Below are 25,187 nucleotides of genomic sequence, written 5' to 3'. Positions count from 1 at the left end.
ATTTGGAGAGTAGAGACTTAAATAGAAGTTAAATGCCACAATTAACATTTTAAGTATGAGTGTTTTTTACTGAAAACACAGTTCAGGTCCTGGTAGTTTCACTTAAATATTAGTTTATAGTCAGAGGGAGTTAAAGGAATTGAAAAACAAAACATCATTTCCCTGGGGGCAGTTTATGTCCTTCCCTTTAAATGTATGCTTTTAGTTTTGTCTCACTTGCTTGTCCACAATTCCCATGCCACAAAGCTCCAAATACAATAGTGGTATATCATCTGTGGTCCAAATATAAAGAATAAACCAAATGTCAGCAGCTAAAATCACCACATACTGGTGGATACCCCATCACATTGAATTCAGTTAGCCCTAGAGGCTTGCACTTTGTGAAGCCTCTAAACAAATGACTTATTTTAAGGTCAGGGAGGAAAGCATGACTAAACATGAATGTCATTGTCAGGTGGCCACCCTTCTACATAATGATGCTTTCTGCTTGTGTGGTATCAGAGGAAAAATTTGGTAAATATCCTAGAAATTTAGAGCTTAAAAATGCAACAAGTCCAGGGCGCCTGGGTGGCTTAGTCGGTTGAGCGTCCAGCTTCAGCTCAGGTCATGATCTCACAGTTTGTGAGTTCAAGCCTTGCGTTGGGCTCTGTGCTGACAGCTCAGAGCCTGTAGCCTGTTTCAGATTCTGTGTCTCCCTCTCTGCTCCTCCCCTGCTCATGTTCTGTCTCTGTCTCTCTCTCAAAAATAAATAAACATTAAAAAAAATTAAAAATGCAACAAGTCCTTAATGACACATAATTAAAAAAAAAATTCTTATGTTACATTTTTCAAGCTTTGTATTTTGCCCTAGTTTTTTTTTTTTTAATGATTTCATGATGTATACTTTATATGTTATAAACTGTGCCCATTTCAAGTATATAATTTAGTAAATTTTAGTAACTTTATCCAGTCATGTAACCATCACTATAAATCAGTTTTAGAACATTTTCATGCCCCCAGTAAGATCCCTCACACCCATTTACAATTAATCCCCATTCCCATTAGACAACCACTAATCTATTTTCTGTCTATAAGTTCACCTTTTCTGGATACTTTTGTATTTTTTAATATTTCTTAATCCATAAAAAACTCCCAATAGCTAGAGGATGTGTTAAAAATACTTGTTTATGGGGTAAAACTATTTGCCTCATTTTTTTTTTACCAAAAAAAATATGGCTGTTCCATCTTTCACAAAACTAACTTTAAAATGACATTTGACTATAATCACAGTGAGTATCTCTGTGTGGGAAGATTAGGATTCTGTGATTTTATGCCCAGGTGCATTGATGACTTTCAGCACCGCTTAAGCAGCACTGACAATGGACACAAGTAAACCCTGCCATGGCTGATTGCTTAAATCCTGTATCTCTGTAATTTTAATGATTGTCATTCAAGTCCATGTTTCCATAAGTCATGAGTTTATTGGAGCAGAATAGAATTCATTTATTGTCATTGTCATATATTAAACTCCACCACATTTTATTCCAATGTTAAGATTCGCTACTGTGCTCTTTAAGTGGTAATAGATTCCTTCCTTATTTGCATTGTCCATTTCCTTGAATTTGAGATGGTCTACTAAAGAGTATAGTTTCATTTTCTACCTTGTCAATGGTCTTCTATACATAGACAAATTCCTGGTATATTTATTTGGTTTCATTAAATGCAGTCATTAATGGTTTTCTTGACACAATTGAATGTTTTTGCTTTAGGATCCCAGTGCAAACAGCATAACAAAGAATCCAACTGCCATGGAGTGAGAGGGTACAGTGGTTAGTTCCCCATGGTTGCTGCCTTCAGGGAGCTCATGGTCTAGCTGGGGAAACAGCCATTTTTGAAATAGTCCTTTACTGTAGTGTGGGAAATGCCTTGATAAGTGTATGCCCAGGTACAAAGGAAACAAAGCTGAGAGGTTAGAAGAGTTTTCCAGTTTGGCTGTGCATGAGACTAAGTCCCAAAGAATAAATAGTAGCAGGTTGGGCAAAGAGCAATGGCAGGGACTATGGCTCTTGAAATCACTTTAGGATGATTCCTTTGTATTTCTTAGTTATCAAACATCATGTTTAAAAGGCCTTGTACAACCTTTAAATACAGAGAACAAACTGATGATTACGGGGGGTGAGGGTTGGGAGGAGGGGGATGAGCAAAATAAGTGAAGGGGAGTAGGAGACATAGGTTTCCAGTTACAGAATGAATAAATCACAGGAATAAAAGCTACAGCATGAGAAATATCATCAATGATGTTGTAATACTATTCTATATGACAGATGGTAGCTACATTTATGGTAAGGGTAGCATAATGTGTGAACTTCTCGAATCACTATGTTGTACACCTGAAACTACTGCAAAACTGTGTGCCAACTATACTCAAAATAATAAATAAATAAATAAATAAATAAATAAATAGCCCTGTGCAAAGAAAATGGCTGAAGTTTTCTCAAAATAAAAGCCATTTGGAAATGTCCCCTTGTTCTGAAATTCCACTTACCTAATAAATATTTCCACTCTGCTTAAAATGGACACTAGTACTTAAGAGCATAATATGTCCTAATACAGGTATGTTTGCATTATTTTTAACTTGTCTTATTCCTAAAATGATCCTGTTGCAGTATTTAACATTTTGTTTTTTTTGTTTGTTTGTTTGTTTTTGTTTTTTTTTTTTTTTAAATCTTTCTTTCTTTCTTTTTATTTTTTTTTTTCAACGTTTTTTAATTTATTTTTGGGACAGAGAGAGACAGAGCATGAACGGGGGAGGGGCAGAGAGAGAGGGAGACACAGAATCGGAAGCAGGCTCCAGGCTCCGAGCCATCAGCCCAGAGCCTGACGTGGGGCTCGAACTCACGGACCGCGAGATCGTGACCTGGCTGAAGTCGGACGCTTAACCGACTGCGCCACCCAGGCGCCCCAGTATTTAACATTTTGAAACCCCACAAGAAAAATGCAAAAAAATTCAGGGAAATGCTTTCTCAAATTTTTAGGGTAAACACACACACACACACACACACACACACACACACACACACACACACAATCTTAAAAAAGAAATTCTTGTTTCCCTTTTACTTCCCTCTTCTATGAACTTAAAGACTAGGGTCGACATCCCCCATTATAGTACTCAATGTATTTCTCCTTCTTTCCTTTTTCCTTTTTTTGATCAATTGATCACTTACCCATCTTCCCATGTAAACTATCACATCCTTAATGGAAGGAACTGGGCTTCCTTCCTATTTGTGTCTCTCATAATACCTAACACAGTACTGACTTTTAATAGACACAGAAACATTGACAACTGAATGTAGGATGTTACAATAAAGCAACAAGTAGAATAATTTAGTAAATATGAGATGATAGATTAAGTGAACTGTGTTATGGGTTATTGCCTGGCCCATATATGGTACACAACAAATGTTGATTGAATGAGTGTACAAATGAATGAGGATGTGCCTTGATAAAAACTGGAGGTATACAAAGGATTTGGAGCATTTACAAACCAATGACATGCTCACATTAAGACATAACATGAAGTTGGAGAACATAGTAATCCCCAACAGGGTTTAACTGGATGGTCCCTCTGAAATCAGGTCAATACATTATTCTCAGGTATTTCAGAGAACCAAGACAGGGGGAAAAATGGAATCTAGGAAAGCATTACCTCAGCAAGATACACAGAATGAATCAAGTGGTATTAAAATAATGACCTTTTATTTAAATCATGGCAATAAAGAATCCTAAATGAATTCATGAGTTTACCCTATCCAGGTAGAGCTGAGCTAAGTGTACGCGTGTTCATGCATATATATGTATGTATGTATGTATGTATGTATACACACACACACGAATGCAATTCCTACTCATGGAAGCAATATTCTTGAAAGGTTGTCAATGAATGTAATTATCAAAAAATAGATGATTTCAGGGAGTTATAAGTGCTATGAAAGAAAGTAGTGTAAGAGGCTGTATATTTCCTGAGATGAGAGTGAAGTGCCTTTAGTTGGAAGATCAGAGAAGGCCTCCCTGGGGAGGTTGTAACCTGAATAAGAGGGAGATGCTCAAGAGAAGACCTGATGCATAGCAAGTGGTGAATGCAGATGCCCTTACAGAGGAACTAGCGAGGATATCTGAGAGTCAGGAAGAAGGCAGAGATGGCTGGGTCTTGGGAAATGATGGACAGAGTGGTGAGCAGTGAGCACTGAAAAGTAGACAGTGACTGCAGGATCTTATAGCCCTGGAAGTGACCATGAATTTTATTCAAACTCAAAGAGGAAATCTTTGGGAAGTTTTCTATGGGCAGGGGAACAGCATGATCTGATTTCATCCTTTAAGAGAGTCTCCTCACAGGCTGCTATGAGAAGTAGCTGTTAGAAGTACAGGAGAAAAGCCAGTTGGAAGGCTGTTGGAACATTCCACCAAGAGAAGGTGATGTTTCCATTAGGGTGGCAGCACTGGGGATGTGGGAGCCATTTTTGGTAGAAAAGAGTTTGTTAATGAATTGGTTGTGGAGTATGATAGCTGCAAGTGGAGAATCAATGAAAATGCCTAGGTTGTTGTACTGAACAACCAGTGGACAGTGCTGTTGTTTATTTTAAAAATGAGAGAGAATGAATTGGAATGATCAAATGAGTAGACTGATGTCTTTCCTTTCAGATTGTATTATAAATGCTTGGACATAATAGCTCTTGCGTTAGCTTTTATTGTTTTCTTCATTACATCAGGCACAGTGCTTTGTATATTGTGAATGCTAATGATTAGATATTGGCTGATGAAGCGATTGGGAAATTGAGGTCTATCAATGTCTAGCCTTCCAGTATGTTTCATTGTAGTAAACTTTTGATTTCTTAAAAAGAGATCATTTTTAAAATTCTTTGGAAATATTAAGAAATGTGGAGAAGAAAACTAGCCTAGTTTTAAAATTTTTATTCTATGCCTTTTCAAATCCTCTCACTTGGATCTTCACAGAATTGTAACTTGTTTTCAAATTGGTTGCTAAGAGGGAGTCATTTTCATTAATGAGGATAAATATTAAGTGTCCTTCATTTGGAAGTTTGTCATTAATATTCAAAGACAAAGCATTTTAGTGTTTCGATGGTTTACTTTTACATTGATATTTTACATTTGATATTTTCTTTACATTGATAGCCCAATCGCTATGAATGCTATATATTGTCAAGCTTTTCATTGTTGCACACACACAAAAAAGTTGCTCTGTGTTGGAAAATTAATCCCAGGGGAAACAAGAATTTGTTTAAACAGAAAGGGATTGCTGCTGGCACCTACTGTCACTTCATGGGACTAAATTAGAAATCAATACAAGGAGACTCAGAAAGCACTGTACTTTTTTATGTTGGGTTTTACCTCAGATTTTTAGTTCTGGTAATGAGTAGCAGCTTAGCTCAACAAATGACCACATGACTACTTTGAACCTATTCCACCAAGGGAGAATCCCAGAGGAGGCAATTCTTACCTTGGAAGTGTGAATAGTGAAGAGCGGAGGGAAATGAACAATTAGCCTCTTTCACATTTCACTTGTTAGTACACTGATGGTGATGACTTCTCTATGGTGGCCTTTGTGAGGAATGTTCAGACTACAGATGTCGAGCAGAACAACTAGCCTTTGGCTAAACATCTGGAGTTTTCCATAAACTCATACATGCAAACTAATACATTCCACCAAACCAAGCAGCTTTTGTTTATTTGGAGGTTCTCACTGTCTACATGAAAATCAATAAGGAAACTATGTTGTAGAATAAGAGCAATTCTTCATTGAAAATAGAACCCAGCAGTATGGTAAGAGTCAAAGGTCTCCATTTCTTTTTTTTCCCTTGGCACCTACACTGGTTTGCCAGGGGAAAGAAAATTATTCCATTTGCTATACAGAAAGGTATAGCAGACTGGTCCCTGATAAGCTAGGACAGAAAGCTTTGGTATTCACCTAGTCTTAAGATCAAGTTCCTCTTACAGCTCTTGGCTGTCTGCAGCTGTTTTATATACCTAGGGATTACAGAGAGCTCTTTATAAACTTCATAAGTGACTATATTTTAATATTGTTTAAAATTTCTCATGACCTCCTATTTGCCTGCAGAATGTAATTCAAATTCTAGGGACCAGTTTCCCCTGTGTTTCATATTTAAACTTTTTAAAGTCTTTGCCAGCTGTCGACCAAACTCTCCTTCTTGAAACTATCTCCCTGCTCCCATTGTTAGCTGACATTACCTCATATTTTCTTGCTTTTCCTCCTACTTCTCCACTCACTCCTTCCTAGTCTTCTTTCCAGATTTATCTTCCTCTACAAATGTTACATTGTTGGTTATCTCCAGGTCTCCAAAACTTTCAGTCTTTTTGATCACAGTATTTCTAACAATATCCATGGCTTCAAATATACTTCAAATGTTAATTCCAAAATGTATTTCTTGACAACAGATATGTCTACTAGGATTGATCTCTAACTATCTTATGAGCCATCTCTACCTTGGTGCCACACAGGTTCCCCAAACTCATCATATACAATATTATAATAATTATATTCCCCCAAAATCTGTTACTCCCATAGTCCTTTTTCAGTATGAGGTGCCACCATGATCCAACAACTCCAACCTCATACATGGATGTTGTCCTAGACTCCTCACTCACCTACCACACACAACTGCCAAATCCTATAGATCCCGTGTCCCTGATGGTTTTTAGATCTAGTTGTTTGTTGTTGTTGTTGTTTAGATCCATTGGTTAGTTCAAGTTCTAGTCACTAGTGTTAGACACCTGTGACCAAATCATACTGCCTCTCTAGAAACTAATTTCCATTTACTATTCCCCATGCTTCATGCTTACAAAATTTCTTTCACATATATTGCCCTTTTTCCCCCCCAGAGCCATCTATGAGAAGGCGCTATTATCTGCATTATACTGATGACAGGAACATATCTAGGAGTGGTTTTTAAGATGGTCAAGAACCTAACTAAGAAAAGGATAAGAAATCCTTAATCCAAGGCCATCAATTCCCAAGATCATGTTCCTTTCCCCATAACAGTTCTTCTCTCCATCTATACCCCATAAAGTAGATGGGGAGAGCAGGAACAATGGTTTCCTATTCAAACTGAAGAATAAAAAACCATAACAAGTCAATTGGGATGACTTATCTAAGACCTTTGAGCTCTCATTAGGAACACAGTGGGAAAACCTACATTTATGACTTCTAGACTTCTTTTTTCCATAAAATTCCGCTTCCCAGATATTGTCAAAGAATAAAAAGAATGTGTTATCCTGAAAGATACGTTTCTGTTGTGAAATAAAGGGATACCCAGGGCCATATCCATTAAATGACTAAAATCACAACTGGTATACAAAAATCTTCCCATTCCAAGTTTTTTAATTGTTGGTGCATTCTGCAGTACTTGTCTATATTTTATGTAAAATTCCAAATTGAAATCTGTTTTCCTTTTTTGAAAGGAAATTTGTTTTCCTTTTTGCTGTGTTGGTGGAGCTAGCTAAGACTTGATTTATGCTCTACTATATTCAATTTTTTTTACTTTCCTTGTGAAGAATAGTCTATGTGGGAAGGAGCTTTTTGATACATGTTCATACATGACCTCCTGGGATGCAGCTTGCATGCTACCGAAGCCAAGGAGATGATGTGCAGTCTGCCATCCAAAAATAAAATGAATAAACACAGGAATATGCCTGCTGTATTAAAATACTACATTTTTCTCCTGATGTTTCAGGCTTTGAGACCATTCATATATCAGTTCAGTCCTGAGGGGAAAATACTGGGATCAGCATTTGAAGTATACTCTCAGAGTTTTACATGACTTAACAGTGATGACCAGGATTTTTAGACTGGCCAGTGTTTGGGCCAGTCATTTTTATCATTTTTATCAGAAGAATTTGATGAAGTCACAGTGGAATAGGACAGAGAAAACCATGGGCTAGGAGTTGGATCTGTGTTCTGATCTCCCTTTAACCACATTCTGGTCATACAGTATAACCTCTCTAGGTCTCCCCTATAAGCAGACTGTGAGGTCTCCCATAATATTCTTTAAGGACAAGAAGAAAACTGGGGTGCATGGGTGGCTCAGTCAGTTGGGTGTCTGACTTTGGCTCAGGTCATGATCTCAAGGTTCATGAGTTCAAGCCCCTGATCAGGTTCTCTGCTGTCAGCACAGAGCCTGTTTCAGATCCTCTGCCCCCCTCTCTTTGCCCCTCCCCGCTCACACTCACTTTCTCTTTCAAAAATAAACATTAAAAAACTAATAGGTGTACACTGAAAGGTATTTTCAAGAAACAACCACTTTTAAAAGAAGATAAGGAGAAAACTGAAATCTGGGTGATAATCCTGCTAGGCATTCATAAGATGGAACTTCTTATTACCCACACAACAACACCAGTTTTTAATCTGTTAGTCAAAAGATTGGACACAGCAGTCACCATTTGGAATGATAACGAAAAGATACATGCATGCCTTAATTACTTCACCTTAAATTTAAAAAACATAACTGTATGGCAGCACAATAAAATTAGTGGTGTGGTGATATTTAAAAGAAGAAATGGGACTTCTAATAAACCTCATCCATTTTTTTTGAGTCACCATGTTATTACTGACTTGATTGAAGCTGTTCAACATAAAGTAAAAACACATTTGTAGCATCTTTAACTATGGCATGAGAAACCTGGGCCCTGAATTTGATCTAATTTTTTTCTCATTTTTAGATCCATCCGTTTGTCCCAGAATGCATGCTTTCTTTATTGTCCCTAATTTCAGTTTTCAAGAGATCATCTTCATTAGTCCAGTGTCGCACACTGTCTTTCTATCAATCATCACAACTTTAAATTTGTCTGATATCGCTTAACAAATTGTGTTCTTCATTATTTTTTATATGTGAAGTTTAAGATTTTCTCTAGTATCGTCAACCTCTGGCCACAGTTTTTATGTTATTTTCCAGAATCTGAATTGTCTGGTAATTGCTTTAAAATGTTTGGTACACCAAATTGATTAGGAAAGCCAAAAATCTAGGGCCTGTTTTTTATGAAGTTCTACTTCATTTTTCTTGCATAAAGTTTACCCTTAATTCATTATCCATGGCTTTCAATTTAGATTTCTTTATTTTAAAATTTTTTTTTTATTTATTGTCAAATTAACTAACATACAGTGTATACAGTGTAGTCTTGGCTTCAGAAGTAAATTCCTGTGATTCATCACTTACATATAACACTCAGTGCTCATCCCAACAAGTGCCCTCCTCAATGCCCATCACCCATTTTCCCCAACTCCCTGCCCCCATCAACCCTCAGTTCTCTGTATTTCTTTAAATTAGAATGAAAATCAAATGAAAACTAAATGAAATAACTTTATAATTATTTTCTGACTTTTACAGTTGTCACCTAACTTGGCAGCAATGGTTTGAGCTACATATTATTAAGTCTTTCTAGATCAGTAAACTTCCTTTTTTTCAGGTAATTTGGCCTTTTAATTTTTTAAAATTTGTTTATTGAAATATAGTTATCATACATCATTGTGTCAGTTTCAGATGTACAGTATAATGATTCAACAATTTTATACATTTTTTAGTGCTCATCAACATAAACGTACTCTTAATCCCCTTTATCTATTTCACCTACCCCCTCACCCACCTCCCCTCTGGCATTCACCAGTTTATTCTCTGTATTTAAGAATCTTCTTTTGCCTCTCTTTTAATTTTTTTATTCATTTGTTTTATTTCTTAAATCCTATCTATGAGTGAAATCATATGATATTTGTCTTTCTCTGACTAATTTATTTCACTTAGCATTATACCCTTTAGGTCCATCTATGTTGTTGCAAATGACAATATCTCAATTTTTTAATGGCTGAGTAATATTCCAGTGTGTGTGTGTGTGTGTGTGTGTGTGCATGTGTGTGTGTACACACTCCACATTTATCGATTCATCTATCAATGGATGCTTGGGTTGTTTCCATATATTGGCTATTGCAAATAATGCTGCAATAAAATAGGAGTAAATATACCTTTTAAGTGTTTTCACTTTTTTTAGGTAAATACCCAGTAGTGGAATTACTGGACCAAATGGTATTTTGATTTTTAATTCTCTAAGAACCTTCATACTATTTTCTACCATTTTACATTCCTACCAACAGTGCATGAGGGTTCCTTTTTCCCATATTCTCATGCCAACACTTGTTCTACTTGTGTTTTTGATTTTAGCCACTCTGACAGGTGTACAATGATACCTCATCATGGTTTTGATTCCTTTTCCCTGATTATTAGTGATGTTGAGCATCTTTTCATGTATCTGTTGGCCATCTGTATGTCTCCTTGGAAAAACATCTATTCAGGTCCTCTGACCATTTTTAATTATATTATTTGTTTTTTGTGTGTTGAGTTGTATAAGTTTTCTATATATTTTGAATATTAACCCCGTATTAGATATATCATTTGCAAATATTTTTCTCCCATTTGCTAGGTTGCCTTCATTGCTTTGTTTTCTTTGCTGTGCAAAAGCTTTGATCTTTTGAACTACATGTGATTAAGTCTTTCTAGATCAGTAAACTTATGATTGATAGAAACAATTCTTTTCATTTGCTCATATTTCATTTTTGTAAATTTTAAATAAATTACATATACGTACATATATAAAATGTATATACATACATACATATATAAAATGAGTACAATAAAAATAAACAGAATAATTACAACTGATTCTTGGTAAATGTACAAGTCACATGGAAAGAATGAGAATATATGGGACATGAACATCCCACTTGCTGTGGACACTGGTCAGCTGGTCACTGAGGGGATGGAGAGGATTGGTTAATCTATAAAAAGATGTTGATTAAGAGAGCTCAGTAGTAAAACTTGTGCTGTTAAACTGGAAGAGGATCTGTGATGATCTGCTATAGTGCATGGTCCTTTTCTCTTATTGTAATTAAAATTTTGCATGAAAATGTGAAAGGTATCTTATATTTGAAAATGATACAAACTAGATGAAAAAGTGAAGTTCTATAATGGGTAGCATATCAATATATATTTATTGAGTTAAATTGATGATCTAATGTTAGCCTAACTATGAAACTAGATCAAAATTAATACCAATAAATTTGATAATAGTGGTTATTAATTAACTATATTGAGTTTCCAAAAACCCAATTTACAATTATGTGATAGAATTGATTTTGAATCATTTGATGTCAAAAATACATGAGAAGTCAGCTCGACCCTGAACTTAACAATACAATTAAGCAAACTTTAAAATTCTGTGTTATCTGGGGCGCCTGGGTGGCGCAGTCGGTTAAGCGTCCGACTTCAGCCAGGTCACGATCTCGCGGTCCGTGGGTTCGAGCCCCGCGTCAGGCTCTGGGCTGATGGCTCGGAGCCTGGAGCCTGTTTCCCATTCTGTGTCTCCCTCTCTCTCTGCCCCTCCCCCGTTCATGCTCTGTCTCTCTCTGTCCCAAAAATAAAAATAAAAAACGTTGAAAAATTAAAAAAAAAAATTTAAAATTCTGTGTTATCTTGGGCTCTTCTGGCAGGAGTATGGAATGCAGATGGAGGAAAGTCATCATCTCATGGCATTCAACCCTGGTCTGAACACATCTGGAACTCTGAATTCATTTCTAGGTTCTAAAATATAAGTAAAAATCAGAAGAAATATGGGGTGCCTGGCTGGCTCAGTCAGTGGAGTGTGTGACTCTTAATCTCAGGGTTGTGGATTCAAACCCCACTTTGGGTGTAGAGATTACTTAAAATTAAAATTAAAAAAAAAGAAAAATGTAAGAGTATAGACAGAAAGATAGCTAGGAGTCTTGAAATTATCTCATAAAGAACCAGAAGTGTTAGGAATGTTTATTAGAAAGAGTAAAACATGCAAGAATATCTGTCATTTGGTGCCCACTCTGGACATAACGGGTGTTACACCCAGAGAAGGAAGAAATTTTCAATAGGTAGAGCTGTAACACTGCAGATTATATTTCCCAATGATGTAACAGGTACATTAAGCTACGCGTGTACAAAACCAAACTCAATTATATTTTCCTACCCAAACATGCACTTTTTGGTTCTGTTAACAGTGCCATCATCCTCTTAGTCAGTAACAGATCCCTTAGTACATTGTTCCTCACTACCACTTCACCCTTGTGACACCGAAGTCTGTTTACTTTTTAAGCCTTGTTTGGAAGTTCTAGAAGAAAGAACAGCTATTGTTGTACCCTGGGAAGAGCAAGTCCCTTCTATCTAGGGGATTTGACTTTAAAAGAAATACCCCCTCCCCCAGATCACTAGATCAGTTCTGGAGATCAAATTGCCCTCACTATAATTTTCTTTTATTTGTCCTGGATATTTTATCTCCAGATATCTTAAATGTATCTTCCTTTAAAATTCCTTCTGCCATTGCCCAAGTTTAGACATTTATTAATTTTATCTCTCATGACTATTTCCCATTGGTCTCCCTGACTGTAGATTCCCACCTCTTCCTTCCACCATTCAGAGTGTTTTTAGGTTTACTCTTCTGAATCACAGATATTATCATATTGATCCCCAACTTTAAAGAGCTCACCACTGCCATCAAGATAAAGTCCAGACCTCTTGGCATGGTCTTCATTGCCCCTCTTGACCCACCCCAAGTCATTACTCATCTCTGGCTATTCTGCTCTGGCCAAGCCAAACCACTCAAAGTTCCAGAGCACAACACATACTCTCGGCCTTCCATGATTTTGATCATGCTCTTCTAGTTTCTCAGAAAATCTTCTTTCCCTTCTACACCATTTAAAATATGTATATATCCTTCCCAATCCACCCTAGATGGTTTTCCTATCAAATATACCTAGAGATTTATTGAAAAATGTTATCTATAGCAAAGGGCCCAAATGGTTATTTGATTTTACCATCTTCTTTATTATCAGGTATTTATTGAGTGCTATACTATTAAGGAATCAAAGAGGGATCTAAAGCACTTCCCAGTTAACATTTGTTAGATGTTACCAGAAGATATAAATAATTATATAAGTGTCAATGAAGCAACAGGGGAGATATCCAGCTTCATGGGGGAAGGTAATGGTGTTTTGGTTATGTTGCATTTGAGGTACTGATTGAATACTCAAGAAGACATACTCTTCTTTTTAAGAATAGTGGCAACTTAATGCATGTATATGAAGAAAGGGAAAGTAGAAATATAAAAGAAAATAAATATTAAGAGAGATGAGATAAATGATAGATACAGGCATTCAAGAGATTGGTGAAGAGTTAAATATGACAAGGAAAGATGACAGTTCTTCAAAAATATGAGTGAAGAATGGAGCAGACTATTGAAAACACATCAGGAAGTATTTTAGTTGGATGGGACTTTACAAGCAAGGCACATTAAATGTTTACTGTTACCAGTTTGTTAATAGAAGACCCAACAGCCTTTTTGTGTTCTCCATAAAATGACATAGTTTTAATGTTACAACATTTTTGAAAGACTGGTTATCCTGTCCATTCCTGCTTTAGAGTTGGAGAAAATTAAAAAGCCATTAATCACCGCCATCTAGGCCCTCTGTGTTGTGTGTGTAATAAAACAGTTTCAATTCAGATGCTCAGAAAAATTTAAAGTTAATGCAGCAACAAGAATGAATCTTTCAGCATCATTTCGATGTCATTTTCTTAAGCGACAGCCAAAGTCTTTTACTTGGAAAATCAGAGAGTTCCTAGAAAAGAGATTCTACTGTTCTCTGGCTGTTTTATTCAAATGACAGCACAATTTTTAGAAGGGCAATAAGACTGTTATCTCTCTCTAAATCCTAAAAAGTCTTGGTAATATTTACCTCCACAGTTGCCTGACTTGTCATGTCAACCAAGCTACTACGTACCAAGGGATGCCATATGTTTCCTGCCACATGACAGGACTTCTTCCCCAGCATGGGTGCTGACATGCTGCTGAACCTTCCTCATTCTCATCCTACTCAGCCACTATCACTCAAATGCTCACAAATGTCCGGGGCTCACTAATAAGGTGGTGTGGATAGGACAGAGAAGTCCCTGTATTAAATTATCTTCAAACGCCACTGACATGCATGTTGGACATTTATAGAGAAAATATTGGGTGTTATTTTATGCAAACAAAACTGTCAGTGATCTTCAGTGAGATTCAGCATTTCTTGACAAAATATGTTGGATCCTCTGTCTGAACTATCCACAGAGCTTTGCTTTCATCTTTCTGTAAGGCAACATGATTTTTCTTAAAGAGCAAGCACTTTAGAGCCAGCAAACATGGGTTCTACTCTTGCTACCTACTAGCTGTGAGACCTTGGTCTTTAACTTCCTTCAAAAATTAGCATCATGGCTAGTCTCAATGTTGTTATAAAGTTTGAAAGAGGGAATGGGGTCTTACAGATAGATGGAACCCAACCCATGGTTTTCATCATTTGAAAAGGCATTTATGAAGCACATTCTGTGAGTCAGCCCTGAGATGAGAATGTACAAATGGATAATTCCCACTCCTTGCTCTGAAAACATACATGACTTAGCAGAAAGAAAAAAAAAAGACATGAAAATAAATGGTGGTGATTTTCAGTCTTGGGGGCTATTTTGGCTGTGTGATAAAAATGGGATGGTGCATAGAGCAGTGTGTCAACTGTGTTGGGGAGGTGAGGGAGGCATATCATAGAATGCTTTTCTGAATAGATGTTTCAAAGTATCTAGAAAAATGATAGGAAAATGGTGGCCATAAGACAAAGACATTCTGATTACTTAGCTCTCCAGTGTTAAAAAGCTTTAAATTTTAGCTGTTCTTTCCTGCTGTGATTCTTCCTATGTCAGTTCTCTGTCTGGAATTCCAACTGGCTGGCCACTGCCTGAGGTGCTGAAAGGGCTAGGCAGTGGTCACTGGGAATTTGTTAGTCATGGTAAAATTAGCCACACACTGTCTTTGTAGTCAACAGTATGAAATGCACAGAACCTGCTTGGTCCCAAGGGGAAGATATTCGGGGGCGGGGGAGTAAAAATATTAGTTGGGCCGCCTGGGTGGCTCAGTGGGTTAAGCATCTTACTCTTGATTTTGGCTCAGATCATGATCTCACAGTTTGTGGGAGTGAGCCCTATGTCAGGCTCTGCACTGACAATGTGGAACCTGCTTGGCATTCTCTCCTTCTCCCTCTCTCACTCTCTTTCTCTCTCTCTCTCTCTCTCTCTCTCTCTCTCTCTCTCTGCCTTCCCCTCCCCCACTCATGTGCACACTCTTTCTCTCTCTCTCAAAATAAACATTTTTTTATAAAAATACCAGTTATTATCACTATCATGTAGCTCCTAATATGCTTTGTAAGTATTCCCCATTCAAGTCCTGCTTACATATTTCCATCAGGGAATAACAAAAATTCCCTTGTGTCTGTAGGTCTTGACTAACGGATAATTCACTGTATTTGTCTTAGTAAAGTAAAAGGATGATTACATGTTGTAAAAGGCTCTGTTCGAAATTCACAGACTGAGAAACTGGCTGACTTTGCATGTGTAATGTAAAAGGAGTCAAATTCTGTGAGTACTTCAAGGTGTCTTCCACATGTAATTTAAGTGTCACTAAAACTTTAAAAGAGACATTACTGGAATAATTTAAAGGAGAATAATAAAGTAATTAGTTTAAAGTAGTGATAAGTAAAGTCAGATTACTGAATATTTCTTAGTTTTAATTATATGAGCTAGGCTAATGGTGAGGAAGCTATCAAGAATTCTAGTTACTCATTAATCTTGGTTAGCAAGCCTCATTGATCTTTACCCAAGAATGACTGTTGGCACTTCCTAAACCAGCAGAATATATACAGTAAAGGAAGGGATTAAACAGTTTAAACAAATAAATACCATTAGCAATTAAGCATATAGAAAAAATGGTCATTTTCACTAATGAACACAGAAGTACTCATAAATCTGAAGTATCATTTTATACTTAACAGGTTTTTTAATTATAATATCAGTGCCTCTAAGATTGTGGTGAAAGTGATGTTTATATATTTTATATTTTTTATTTGAAAATATATTAAATATAATAGGTAGAGAAGAGGTAATAAAATGGTACAAAACTTTTGAAAAGTAATTAATAACATAAATCAAGAACCTAGTAAATGTTGGGATGCCTGGGTGGCTCAGTCAGTTAAGCATCGGACTCTTAATTTTGGCTCAGGTCATGATCTCACAGTTTTGGGAGTTCGAGCCCCACATCTGGCTCTGCGCTCACAGCACAGAAACTCTCTCTCTGCCCCTCCCTCGCTCACATTATCTCTGTCTCTCTAAAAATAACTAAATAAACTTTAACAACACCAACAAAAAGAACCTAGTAAATGTTTGCATTTGGGGAATATAGTCAAAGGAAATTGTCAAATAAGAAAAAGGAATTGGTATCAATATGTTCCTGCAGCATTGTTAATGACATTAAAACAGTAGAAAAAAACCCAAATACCTAACCATAAAAGGATAGTTAAATAAATTATTATATATAATTATATAATTATAAATTATTATATAATATGCATTCTATTATAATAGTAAATTATTATTATATGTTGAGAGGAAGTAACATTATATAACACCAAAATAATAATTATGGAATCCCTATAAAAATGCTTAAATTATAATGTGAGGAACAAATGCAGGATGTAATCTTATATATGGTCCATGTATATATAAAATTACATCAAGCACATGTGGACATATAGAAAGTCAATAGCATAGTGTGGAAAGTACATACACTTGGCAATAAGACAGGCTTTAGTTTGAATTCTGGCTGTTGATTTCTGATAAGTCATTAAAGTTCTGTGTGTCTTTTTTAATGTATAAAATGTGGATACTCATACATACCTATAGGACAGCTGCAGTATTTAAATTAGATAATTCTGTAACATCTGATACAAGGTAATGGAATTATATGTGAGTTTTTAAAGCTTTTCCTTATTTTGATTTTCATTAATTTTATAGTATTTTTACAATAGAAAATGTATTTTAATTTGATATTTGTCACCAAACTTATATTCACAAATATACACTTTGGAGCAGTGACTAGATAGCTAAAAGAAGTGATCTAAGTAATTCTTATTTAGTACTAAATATGTTAAAGTAGACACACTGCTAAATCATATTAGTTAATCTATTTAACAAACACTTATGTAGTTTTACCATGTAACAGACACTGTTCTAAATATTGTATTCCCTGAATCCTTGTAACAATCCCAGGAGGAAAGTACTATTACTATCCCAGTCTCACAGGTAAGAAACTGATACACAGATACCGGTAGATAATGAGCAAGGTCACATTGGTCCATGTGGTGGAGCTGGGATTTGAACTCAGGAAGTCTGGCTACATGGTCCAGCTCCTGAATGCTCTGCTGCTTTTCAGCTGGTCAATCAAAACATGTTCAGTGAACATATATAGTGCTTGACACTGTGAAGGATGCCAGCAAACTTAGGACACAATCCTTAACTTAAAAAAACATTCTCTAGCTTTTAGTTACTGTCCCAAATTTTGCTCCCTCAACCTCACATAACTGTCATCCATGTCACAACTAAAAACTATTCACAGAGAGATACTGCTTCTCGTCCTTAATCACTGAAGTTCTGGATGAAAATCTGTAGGCTACAGCTTGGCTCTCTGACAATGTTGGTGTTTTCAGAAGTATATGCTGAGAAATGGTGGGGCTGTCTATGTAAAGGTGTCTAACTGTTCTACAAACAGTGGACTCAGGTTCTCTTTATTCATATATTTGTGTATATACACCTTCATACCCTATACGTATATGTAACTAACATTACAACTAAGATATTAAATCAATACTGCAAACTAACATTACACACTGAAACACATTTTATAATACATTTTAACACATAGGAAATCCACAAAGCATTGCTTCTTGCTGTTGTCATTGTGCATATCTTAGATGAACCTCTCTCTAATCGAAGAGTATTCTGAGATTGCAAAGCACATTCTTACACACTTGAAAAATTGTCACTAATTGGGAGATGAGACAACATGATAGTTAAGAATAATGGCTTTAGGGGTGCCTGGGTGGCTCATTCGGTTAAGCATCCGACTTCGGCTCAGTCATGATCTCACGGTCCGTGAGTTCAAGCCCCGCATCAGGCTCTGGGCTGACAGCTCAGAGCCTGGAGCCTGTTTCAGATTCTGTGTCTCCCTCTCTCTCTGACCCTCCCCCGTTCATGCTGCCTCTCCCTGTCTCAAAAATAAATAAATGTTTAAAAAAATTAAAAAAAAAAGAATAATGGCTTTAAAATCAGTGTAGATGCCATCTCAAGCACAGGTATTTGCCACATGACTTGGACAAGTTTCTAAACCTCTCTTTAGCTTAGTTTCTTCATCTGTTAATGGAGACAGTGAATACCTCATAGGATTGAGAGAAGTAAAAGATATAAACATACAAACTTAGAAACATGACTCAGGCAATATAAGTGCCTAATGAAGAATAAACATTATAATTCTTACTGCAACTGCTTATCCATAAGATAGGTCTTATTACCACGTGACCAAAACAAGATATGGAATTACATTAAATTCTAAGGTTGGTATGCAACCATAAGTACCATTTTTCAAGTTTTTGTGTTCATCCAGCAGCTGAATTGTTATTAATTTTACAGGTGTTACAAGTGTGAACTAAAATGAAAACTTATACTAATTAAATACTTCTGATGTTCAAATTCACTGTTTTAAACTTTGTTATAAAAAATGTTCTGCATTAAAAAAGTAAGACCCTACATTTGATGAAGTTTATATTTCTATGCTCTTTGTTGTCTCATTCCAAAGGGAAAAAATTACCTCTTCCAAATATTTTGTTTCCATTAATGTCTGTCATTTGAAGTTTACTTCAAATGAATAATACATATTGAAATCAAGTTTTAAACATTAACCCCTTATCTGGTAGAGTTCTAAATTTTGTGGATGAGTCTACTTATCACCAAAGAATAGCCATTCAATCTCTACTGTATTTCTTTCAAGATGGGCCCTTTACTTGACAATGAGACTGATGAGAATGTGCAAAGACGTTTTAAATAAATGATCTGTGTTTGTTTTTCTTTCTTTGTTGCAGTCATTCTCAGCACAGCACGGCAACCCGCCAGCCTTCGGTAACTCTCCAACGGGCCATCTCCCTGGAAGGGTAAGATAATAATATGGAGCCTTCTCTTAAACTAAACCGTGCAGCCTCATCACTTGAGCATAAAGAAATTTTCTTTATTTCTTCCTTTCTTTCTTCCTTCTTTCCTTCCTCCTTCCCTACCTACGTTCCTTCTTTCCTTAGCAAATATTTATAAAACTTATGTTATATACCAAGTACTGTGCTAGGTACTATGTTTAACAAGACACATAAGATCTCTTCTTTCCCTTCAGAACTCTTATTGTCTGGTGGGAGGGGCAGAAATACAGACACAAATTTGTATCCTGTGTAACCATCACAAAGAGAGGGGCATATAAGAGATTAGGGGAGGATCCAGGTTGGACACATGGATGAAAATGGGCATCAAAGGAGGGAGAAGCAGTTCAGGATGGTTTCAGAGATTACATAACTCTCAAGCTCAGAACTGAAGCATCTGTGGATATTTGCCTGACAGACACTGGAAGTAAGGGTACTCTGAGCAGAAGAAAGGGCATGTGCAAAAACATGAATACATGAGCAAGCACAAGGTGTCATAAGGCCATTAAGTGATTGAGTGATGCAGCCTATGGTGTGTGAGACAGTGGAGCAGGAGATAAGAATGGAGATGTTGGCTGGGCAGGCTTACTTGTAGAGGACTTAGTGTTTTGTATTTCTGAATTCTCCAATCAGGTAAAAGCTGGAGAGGATGAAGGGAAGGGGCTAATATTTCCCTCTACTTGCTTGATAATTACAACAGGTTTAATTGAGAACATTTAATTGGTTAACTTATAAAAATTAAATCATTTTACTTTTCCAATCTCTGTTACCAAATTTGCTTTAAACCTATTTCTCATTGACAGGTAGGCTTCCTTAATGACATTTCAATTCAAACCTTTCTGTTTTAAAAGTTTGTTTTGTTCAGACCTCTGTCCCTCCTTCTAACTTAATTAGGGCTTGAGTTCCACCAGAATGCGGAGTTGATAGAGGTGTTGTCTTCTCCTTCTCACATCACCCTCTAGATTGTCATTTCTCTTAGATTTCTCCTCTGGTAGTATTGGGGCAAAAAAGGAAACTGGAAATGGAATTTCCTTATCATTCCACTGTGGCCAGTCCCTTTTTCTTGGTTATCTCCGGTGATGTAGCCTGGATGGGTGGATAACCAACCATGCACAGATGCTGGGAGACTCCCACAGCTCCCCCAGCCACGTGGTCCCTTGGATGACTCAACTGTCTCTTCCACAGAACTCCTAGCAATGGCACACTGTGACTTACCATGCATGCACCACTGCCTGAGCCCTATCAGTCCCTCCCATGCCTCCCAGAGTGCCCCTTTCTCATCTGTCCTCAGCAGCTTCAAACATGAGGCTTGCAGGCATGAGTGGCAGGCATCTTTCCTCCTCCTCAGGTTGAGCTTACCAGGGACAGTCCTTGTCTCTTCTCTCCCTGGCTGACCTTCTTGTCTTCACTGCCCAGGGTTCTTTTCCAACCTGGGTAGCAACAGGGCAATGCAGCAAATTCCATGGGTAAGTGGATATCCACCTAGGAAAGAGACGTTGGTCTTTACTTCCTGGAAGAGTATAAATACTATAAATACTTTTCAGAGTGCCCTTTCTTGCCCTCAGCTCAGGATGTCCCTAAACCCATAGGAAGGTGAGCAAAAGGAATGTGGCCTCTCCATAGACACTGCACTCCCTGAAAAGGACACCTCCTTCCCCTGGTAGCCCCCCTTTTCTGTTTGTGATGGTAAAGAATGTCAAAGCACTTTTGTTCCTGTAGTAAACAAACAAAAACAGAGAGATAGGGGTGGTTGCTAAATATTAATTTAGTTTTGGAGAATTTAAGTAACTTTCTTCTCAACAGGGCAGTGTCTTAACTGTAACATTTGTTCTCGTTCACGAAAAAAAAAAAAAAACAAAAAAACAAAGGCAAAGTAAGTACTCAATCAATACTTTGCCACATTTGGTTCTGTAGTAATATTGAAGGTGGTCTAGATTCTGGATCATAGCCAGAATCACTGAGTTTAAATCTGGGCTCAGGAACTTATGAGCTGGGTGATAGCAAATGGCTTGTTTTTTTGTTTTTTTGTTTTTTGTTTGTCTGTTTGTTTGATTTTATATGTTCAATTTCCTCATCTATAAAATGTATTTCCTTACAGAGTTTTTCTCAATAATTAAAATTATATTTATTGTTTTTTATAATATTACTGGAATTATATGTGTATTTGCTATAGTATAGTATAATGTTCATTGCTCTTGTTATTGTTATTCATAACATATACTTAATTTATCAGGTGGGAGAGTTTCACATTTATATTAAATAAAGATTCATTAAAACAGTCAGGGACTGGTGTCATCGCTACTTTAGAGAGACTTATTCCTATATACACAGGTAATGCTCATTTGTGGAAGCAATCCAAATCATTGAGTTTGCTTCATTGTTGAGTTAATATTTATATACATAAGTATTTTAATTGCCAGATTATACTTAAATGCTTGTTAAACACATTAAAGAATAGTGTAAGCCTTTTCTACATATTAGCTTATCCTCAGCTCCAAAAGACAGAACATAGGACCTGCATAACAAATGCTCTTACATTTCTGGTATATATATCTGAGAAAGTTTAGGACAGAGAGACTACATAAACACATGAGAGGAAATAGTCTCCCCCAGCCTGTGAACAGTCTCCAGTTGGACTTGAGAATGTTCATCAGTCAGCACTTGTGACTGAACTCTCCATACCACCCCCATCGATTTCCCCTTTCTGGAAAGAGCCATAGTTTAGAAAAACTATTCCACAAAACTTGCTGATCACCTTCTCCGAAGGACTGTGATCAGTTTTGAATTCTGCATGTTAAATCAGACATGGAGAGCTAGTATGGAAAGTACATCCAGAGTTAACAAAGGGATGGAACAGCATTTTATCAAGGAAACATTGACAGGGTCAAGATTCTATGATTGGAAGAAGGGAGCTTATCATTAATGAGATTACATTCAAAATGTGCAACTTGTTGGGAATAAAAATAGTACATATTCATGGATAGTCCTTTAAGGGAAGAGAAAAGAAACTATTTATCAAGTGCTTATTAGGTACCTGGTATGTTCTCATTCTCTCTCTCTCCTCATCCATTCATCTATCTTCTCTAATTTTATTTCCAAAATAGTCTTATGAAATAGGCATCCTTTTTTGTAAATCTTGATTCTCAGGAGGTTAAGTACTTTTCCCAAGGACACCTACATAGAAAGTAGCACAGTTTGGATTTGAAATCAAATTGGAGTCTGCTGTACAACAGTGCAGCATGAAAAGTCTTTATTGAGGCGGAGAGCTCTGGTCACACCATTCATAAAGCACTTTCAGGATAAGTGAGACATAGTGAAGAACTTCCTAGGACTTTCATTTAAAAAATGATAAAGAACTAGAACTGACTCTAAATCTGGAAACCATTAAACAGAGCTAATAACCCACCATTTGGGGTAGATCTGGAAGCCCATGTACATGCTACATGGCAGAGGTGTTGTTTGTGGTACAGGTGAGAGTGGGGAGCTGAGCTTCCCACTGGTCTCAACTTCACCTTCCTTGTTCCTTATGAAGACCTCCCTTGGCAGGGTGCAATATGGCTGTCATGCCACATGTTGGTCATTAACACAGAGAGGATTCCCTCCAGCTGTTCTAAATAATGACATTTTCTTCTAAAGCTATTTCCAAATCTTTTCTTTCTTCTTACTCACAAAAGCTTATTAGCAGTTTGCCAATAAATATTGTTTTAGCCTTTTGCACTGTTTTCCACTTGAGTGAAATTACCTCTGTGATAACCACAACCACTAATGCTAATTCTCTGCTAATATGAGACCAAAGATGTGAAGGCCTTACCCTGATGTCATAAATGCAAGAGTGAGTCCTTTTATAAAAAACACAACTTATAATCTCAGCTATACTCCATTGTTTTAGCTGGTATAAAGCATTTTTCTTCATATCTAGTGAATCATGCAGTATGAAAAATACTGTTTTCCCTGCAATCATGGAAGGAAATAGAGTCTGGAATCAAAAAATTAGTTTAGAATCCTGCCCTCTTTGCCATCTGTTGTTGTCATTCTCAAAACAGGACCCTTCCCCCGTCTAAGCATGAGTTTTCTCCACAACCAAGAGGAGAATAGCACAGGACTCACCAACTTTCTACAAAAGTAGTGGGTACATATTAGACCCTCAATAAGTACTAGTTGAATATATACTTATTCCAAGTGTTCTGAAAAAACAAAACTTTTATTTTTAAACCCACGATTAGCTTGAAGACCCACGTTGAACACCTGCTATTAAATATATATATGTATGTATATGTATATACTGTATATGTGTGTATGTATATGTATATATATGTATTTATGTAAAGCATTTCTGGATATAAAATATTTGAGGCGGAAATAATTTGTGCTGGAGGAATATTTAGAAGGGGATACCTCAGTAATTCTCCACAAAGCCCAGAACACTAAAATTCATGCTCTAAGTGCCCAGCTGGCCAACAAATAGAGAGATAATGTGACATACAATCATTGTCACTGAGCCCATAGTGGGAAAGTAATTTTTCACTTTGCATAGGCCAATGGGTCTTTAACAGGATTCTCATTAAGGTGTTATACTGCTGAGTGCAGGCAATCAACTGAAATTGGAAATTTCCTTGCTTCAAAATTCTCTTTCCTAATGCTTTTGTGAAAAGCAACTACTTAGGATATTTTTTAAATGAATGTACTTTAAAAGTCCATATGTTTATATATTTTTCACCTAAGTTGCTATTTACTTGACATAAAATAATTGGAGATATTTCAGATTTCCACTTAATTTGATCCATGAAGACAACAAAACTGTCTAATTGAGCCTCTACCTAGAGTTACTGCTGTTTTTTAAATCGATATCTGAATCATCTTTATGCCAGACATGAGGAGGCAGAATAACATCCCCATTAACAGTGTGAGCTCCTTGCTTCAGGTTCAAGTTGACAGATACAGCCCACACCTGAATCTCTTCTTCCTCCTGAGACCCCATTAAAAGGACACTTAAAAGAATAAAGAAGAGACAATCCCATAATGGTAAAGGAAGTGGGAGAGGCATCAGAGGCCAAAAGATTCCCTCACACTTCTGGATGACAGCAGATGGTTGGGTATAGATGGATGAAATGGAGCAAAGCAGCCCAGACTTAGATCACCCAGGGAGGCAGGGCCATTGTGTTCTATGTAAATGCCATCTTCTAAAGTTGTTTCCAGGGATGCCACCCACAAAAAGGCCCACCACAGTGAAGCAGCATTGGATGCCTACAGCTCAGGAGGCGGCAGAACTGCCTAGCAAGCCCAGGAAATTCAGAGACTTCAGAACAGTGACAACAGATGGGCTGAGAGCAGAGTCTGAGAATAGGACTGAGGATACCCCTACTCAGCACACACACTCCTGATACAGAACAGCTACAAGGCAGTGACTTACCACCTGTCAGAAAATGAAGGCTCTTCTCTAAAGAAATAGAATTTCTTCTGAGGAACCTAGCTAAGCTAGTTTGCATGTAACCACACAGCAGAGCCCTTCATGGTATGCCAATTACAGGGACAGCTTTCAGGTTTGCTTGCCTAACCTGAAGTCTTTCAGTGGAAAAGACTTGCCCTTATCTGCAGCAGCCCATACAGCCTTTCTACTACTTCATTCTTAAATATGAACAGCCAGCCATGAGTTACTGAACAGTTTAACAAAACCCATAAAATGACAAAAAAACCCAACAACAATAAAATACACATACATAGAGAAAAACTATCCTCAAAGAAATATGTCATTCTGGTAACAAAATAGAATTTAAAGAAATACTCTCCTTATAAGCATATTGTTAACAATATGGAGGTAACCACTGGAATTAAAAGTGAAATGGTTACAAGTGATTACCTCTGGGAAACCAGGTAGGATTCTCAGGAAAGGGGACACAAGTTAAATTTTGAGGAACGTATTTGGAACAAGGTGGAGATTAAAAAAGGGAAATCATGTGCAAAAAACTAAAGTACTTGGATAACACAGCCAAAACTAGGAAGTATCTGCAGCTAT

At 36.9% G+C, this 25,187-nt stretch overlaps 1 protein-coding gene across 28 annotated transcripts in view; it reads left to right on the top strand.

The window, feature by feature from the left end:
- DLG2 (discs large MAGUK scaffold protein 2) overlaps positions 1-25,187 on the top strand; it is a 2,072,859-nt gene that overhangs the window by 1,670,416 nt on the left and 377,256 nt on the right. For all 28 annotated transcript variants that reach the window (XM_019450186.2, XM_019450181.2, XM_019450179.2 and 25 more), the window contains one exon: positions 19,073-19,141. In XM_019450186.2, the coding sequence (XP_019305731.2) occupies positions 19,073-19,141 (69 nt within the window). The remainder of the gene's footprint in view (positions 1-19,072; positions 19,142-25,187) is intronic.

The sequence above is a fragment of the Panthera pardus genome, unplaced genomic scaffold (assembly GCF_024362965.1).
Source record: "Panthera pardus isolate Hobbes unplaced genomic scaffold, ASM2436296v1 HiC_scaffold_12, whole genome shotgun sequence".
In the NCBI taxonomy this organism is placed as follows: Eukaryota; Metazoa; Chordata; class Mammalia; order Carnivora; family Felidae; genus Panthera; species Panthera pardus.
This window is presented reverse-complemented; position numbering and strand designations above follow the sequence as displayed.